Raw genomic sequence first — 4,997 nt, 5'->3', positions numbered from 1 at the left:
TTTATTATTACCTTTCACATCGCCACAAATGCTAAGGCACTCTCGAGCCATTAAAAAAAAATCCAACTTTAAATTTTCAATACTTTTTTTTTGTCCTAAAACATTCCACGGCACTCACTGATGAACTTTGAAAGTTTGACAAAGATCCACTCAGCCATCTCTGAGAAAAATGGTGACACACAAACAAACATATCTCTTATAGTTTAGATAGTAGGATGACACTAACTTCTTTCCCAGTTTTCAATCCATCATGCCCTCATAAATGGCGTTTTTGATCATTTATTGTTTAATAAGAGTCAGTTGTGTCGAGTATCATGTTAGAACAATTTTATTACTATATAAGTTGATCAAATGCTTAAAAGGTAGGTAGGGTACAATGTAGTTTTTAAATGTTATTTTCCATGGACCCAACTGAAACAGATCAAGTAACAGACATGGTGCAGTGAAAGGAGACATACATTGCCAACTAATTGTATAGAGCTTGTCTCTTGGGGTTGTGTAGAACCCTTGTTCTTTCCAAGACAGCTCGCACACATTGGTCGATATTACAAAGACTTTTCCATCCGGTGAACTCTGTCCCCCGTACCATCACTCATTGGTCTATATCCAGACCTGTCATCATGGGAGTGCAGGAAATGTCCGAGGTCTCCATCACGCAATGTACACTACATGACCTGTTGTGATATACTGGCTAACTTAGCATCAGGTGATGCGAAAACACGATTCGTACAAATTGTGGAACAGTTGGGTCATGTTTCACACGTTTACAACTTTCTTATTTTGACGTTGACTGCTGTGCAATCCAAGGTGCGGTTGGCACGATGCAGTGCTGCCCCGCAGATGTCATTCAGGAGGTGGTGGAGCGTCTGTGTGGCATTCTGAGGTAAGGGCTCACCAAGCCTTACCCTGCTTCTCACCACTACGCTTCCTTGTTGGAATCCCAGGATATCGAGATGGCGAAAGCCACTGAGATTTTCACTGATATAAGGCACCAACTGGATGTGGACATGTGAAGAAAACTTGAGTGAACATCCCCTTAAATACAAGCGTTGAGAAACCGATGGAAATAAAATAGGAAAATCTTACCAGGTTTATGAACTTTTGTTTCATGCTTTTGTACTCCTGCGAGCTCTTGTTAAATAACTCATCCGAAAAGTGTATGTTCGTGACTCTCAGACTGAAGAAGACCACCAGATCACTTGTTGAAGTCGATTTTTCAAAGGGGGAAGATGTCCATGTTGTGTTGTGGTCAGAGTTTAGACTGTCTGCTTGAGTTGTGGCCAACTGTTCATTTCTTCGAGATGCTGGTGATGCTGGTGCTGGAAGTGAAGTGGAAGCATTTTTCAAAGTTATAGCAGGCTGTTTGTCAAACAATTGAGGGATCTTACCAATGCTGTAACTTCCAGCAGAATCTGTGTTGGTATCTGCAGATGTCTCCCCATTTCCATGACTCAAAGCGAACTCTTTTAATTCTTCAGATACCTTCTTGATTCTGTTATCCTTTGTCAAAAGTATAGTGGGAGTTGTGGTTGTGAAAGATGCAATTTCCACATCATATAACTGCACTGAGGCTTCCAAGTCTGAAGCGTTCACTGTCGCTTCAGAACTTCCCTTCATGACATTGAAATCAGGATCTTGAGGAACATCATCGAGTTCAAATGAATCGGATGATGTCCTGAGTGTACTACTGACCGACGTCAGAACATCGTCTGCTCGATTTGAGGTTGATCCTATTTCAAGAGGAATGTCTGTCAATGTAGTGATTGTCTTCAACCTCGGATCTGCTGGAGCAGTCAATAAAGATTCTGCTTCATCTGATGAAGTAAATTTGAGCACTTGGATTTGCGAACTTCTCTCTGCTACTGTAGTAGCAGTTTGTGCAAATCTGTTACCTTGCTGGGTTCCTGTGGGCATTCCGATGCTGACCAATGGATATTTTTTCTTGGTGTAAATAGCTCTTTCATCCACTGTGCCATTCGTTGCAGCAGATGTTGCCATCATATCGGTAGAGTTTTCAACAGTCGTATTAACCCTTGAAGAAAGTAAGGAAGCTATAAATGTGATGTTTGTGGAAGTTGTACTTGCTGACAATTCTTCTTCTTTGCGTTCCACACGCTCTTTTGCTGTGGAAACCTGAAATTCAGGAAGCTCGATTGCTATAGATGGCATCACTGCCGTTGTCGCTGGATGAATCTTGTGCGTTACGCTCATATTTTGGTCACCCACCGGTGCCAGGATAACAACATTGGACTCTTGTTGGTGAGTTGGAGTGTTTGACTGATATTGATCCACATAACTTGGGCTTTGTGAGGAAACTGGAGAAAATGTCAAATCATTTCCATCAAAGATTTCTTTTATTTCTCCATGGGTTTTTGTTTCTTTTGTCACCTCCATAGCAGGAGGTGATCCGTCCATCCATAGAGTGGAAGAAATGGGCTTCTCCATCGATGAGGTAGCAGTCCATCGTAAACTTCTTGAAGTTGTTTCTCGAATGTGGTTCTCTGCTTTTGACAGGGAAACGTTTTCAAAACTTCTCTTGATCTCTGTTTTTGGCCTGTGTTTTGTCGTATGTGATGCCTTGCTTCCTGAAAGTTCACTCTGTGCTGTAACAGGTGTTTTGTTCATGTCCTGGTAAGGAGGATGAAAGGTTAAGATTGGGTGAATGTTTGTTGCAGTTATCGGTGCTGGAGTTTGCGCTATGCTGGTTGAAACCATCCCTTCACCAGGCCTTTTGATGCTTTTGTGCACATTTGTTGGTGTTGCCAGACTCGAGACCTTGGTTGTGGTTGATCCATTAACCATGGCTTCTCCACCTCGGTCAATCTGCAATATAAAGCTATCATTGTACTGTCGACTCGTCCAATTGCCTGCTGGACCAGCTCTGAAAGTAACATTGTTATTTGAGAATGTCTTGTCTTCAATTGTCATGTTTGTTGAAAATTCTGCAAATAAAGAAACGCAAGTGCATCAAGTGTAAAATCAAGAACAAGAGCAGTCTGATAGAAATTTTATCGCATGATGTTTCGAAACCCAGGAATGATTCACCTTGGAGGAGTTGTAGAGCATTGGGTTCGAGTCCCATTTGTTCCACAAAACTTCGGCCTTCATTACCACGCAGGACTTTCCACAGCAGTCGTAGAATTTCCTGGTCCCTCGGACCTTCTGCACAATTCTCCGTGTTTCTCGGCAACTTGCTTTGCTGCCCACCTTCAAGTCTTGGAGGAATCTCGACACGGTTGGACTCTATGTCTGGAACGGAGGTCGCCACCGAGCCTGGCCTCCGGAAAACGATCGTGAAACGTATCCGTTGATCCCAACAGCTGGAGAATGTGACATTTCAAAAGAAACCTCACTGTCATATACATAGATTTGAATACACACCAACTTTAACCTGAATTTGGATGAAGAGTGTTGCAGCAAGGTAACACCTCACCTGATGTTTATGATGTCGAGCTTGTCAAAGCCAGGCATGTCTCCAAAAATCTGCACCATCTGAATAACGACACGTGCACATTCTCAGGCAGTTTTATATTTTCCAAAATCATTACTATTATTATTATTATTATTCAAATTTTAGCTCATTATAGCTCATTGTGTATATTCATAACTTTTTAATTACCGAAGGCCCATTGAGGAGCCTGTACATATGTTGTGTGTCGGACAAGGATATTGGAAGACCGTTTGCCATAACTTGAATCGCAAGAACATTTGTCGCTGCCTGACAAATCAAGTTCATTGGGTTTGAACTTGGGATCTCAGCATCATGAGAGATGTCCTTTGATGAAAGTGCCAAACAAGCCAACTTGGGAACACCTACTCATGTTTCCATTTGAGCCTGCAGCTAATGATGTGTGGACTCTGGGTTAGATCCATTTATCCATTGTAGATTAGTCTCTGTGTAATTTGTGTAAAAGTACAGACTGATTGAAACATAAACTCCAATATGAACCTTAAATTCATGTAAAATAAAATAATTAAAAAATATATTTTTGCACACAGAATTCTCGATTCATGGAGGAGCTAAACAAAAGGGTGCCAGGTTCACAGACATTCCACCTGTTCCCCCTTTGACACCCTGTCAAAGAAATGCACGGACACCATATATGTATAATTGAGTAGCAGGAATGGAAATGAAAGGGTGGGGGCGGGGGTGGAAGAGAAGTTGGCGAAAGTCAAAGCGATTGCGACTGGTTGTGGGAGAAAACTTGAGGTAGTGTTGGACGACATTCGTGAATGACGAGGGAAGAGGACGACACAGCTGACGCAGAGGCTGTTTCATTGAAGAGAGGCATGAATGAAGGTGAGTATCCAGCTTGACTTGGTAAGGGTAATTAGGTTTTTATTTCTGGAAGAATATGTCTGACCTGGAGGCAGTGACAGTGGAGGTAATGTAATGTATATGTGCAATGTAATGTAATGTAAAGAGTTCAGGTAATGTAATGTATATGTGCAATGTAATGTAAGGTAATGCTGTGCCACAGTAATGAACACAAGTACAGTCCTTACTGTATACCTACTTTTGCAGCCCCCTGCATAAACATGGGGCTGCAAAAGTAGGGATACAGTAATGAAAAACAAAACGTGCACACAACACGTGCGCATATGTATGTATGTATGTATATATATATATATATATATATATATATATATATATATATATATATATATATATATATATATATATATATATATATATATATATATATATATATATATATATATATATATATATATATATATATATATAGTGTTGTGGTTGACGAAATTCGCAAACCACCATTCAGGTCCCGTAGGTGAGATATCTCTGTAAGTATATGTGTAGTTAGCCCAAACCCGTTGTTTAGTTGGAATAAATGTCATTCATTCGGGCTGCGACCCTTTTAGATAGCCGTTTTTCTTTTACTATCTTTATTTTGGACCAACCGCCATTACTACCACCACAACCACCACCAACCGCATCTCGACAACCACAGCCACCTTCTCCAGGACTGCCTTCA

At 40.9% G+C, this 4,997-nt stretch overlaps 1 protein-coding gene across 1 annotated transcript in view; it reads right to left on the bottom strand.

Moving 5' to 3' along the window:
* Positions 1-274: 274 nt before the first annotated feature.
* LOC147011312 (uncharacterized) overlaps positions 275-4,997 on the bottom strand; it is an 11,220-nt gene continuing 6,497 nt past the window's right edge. The window contains exons 2-5 of the mRNA XM_085856232.1: positions 3,434-3,492; positions 3,046-3,320; positions 1,087-2,942; positions 275-995 (exon numbers count right to left, since the gene is read on the bottom strand). Coding sequence (XP_085712358.1) covers positions 765-995; positions 1,087-2,942; positions 3,046-3,320; positions 3,434-3,492 — 2,421 coding nt within the window. The 3' untranslated portion in view covers positions 275-764. The remainder of the gene's footprint in view (positions 996-1,086; positions 2,943-3,045; positions 3,321-3,433; positions 3,493-4,997) is intronic.

The sequence above is a fragment of the Eptatretus burgeri genome, chromosome 15 (genome assembly GCF_056783735.1).
Source record: "Eptatretus burgeri isolate ZD-2024b chromosome 15, Ebu_testis_v1, whole genome shotgun sequence".
NCBI lineage: Eukaryota > Metazoa > Chordata > Myxini > Myxiniformes > Myxinidae > Eptatretus > Eptatretus burgeri.
This window is presented reverse-complemented; position numbering and strand designations above follow the sequence as displayed.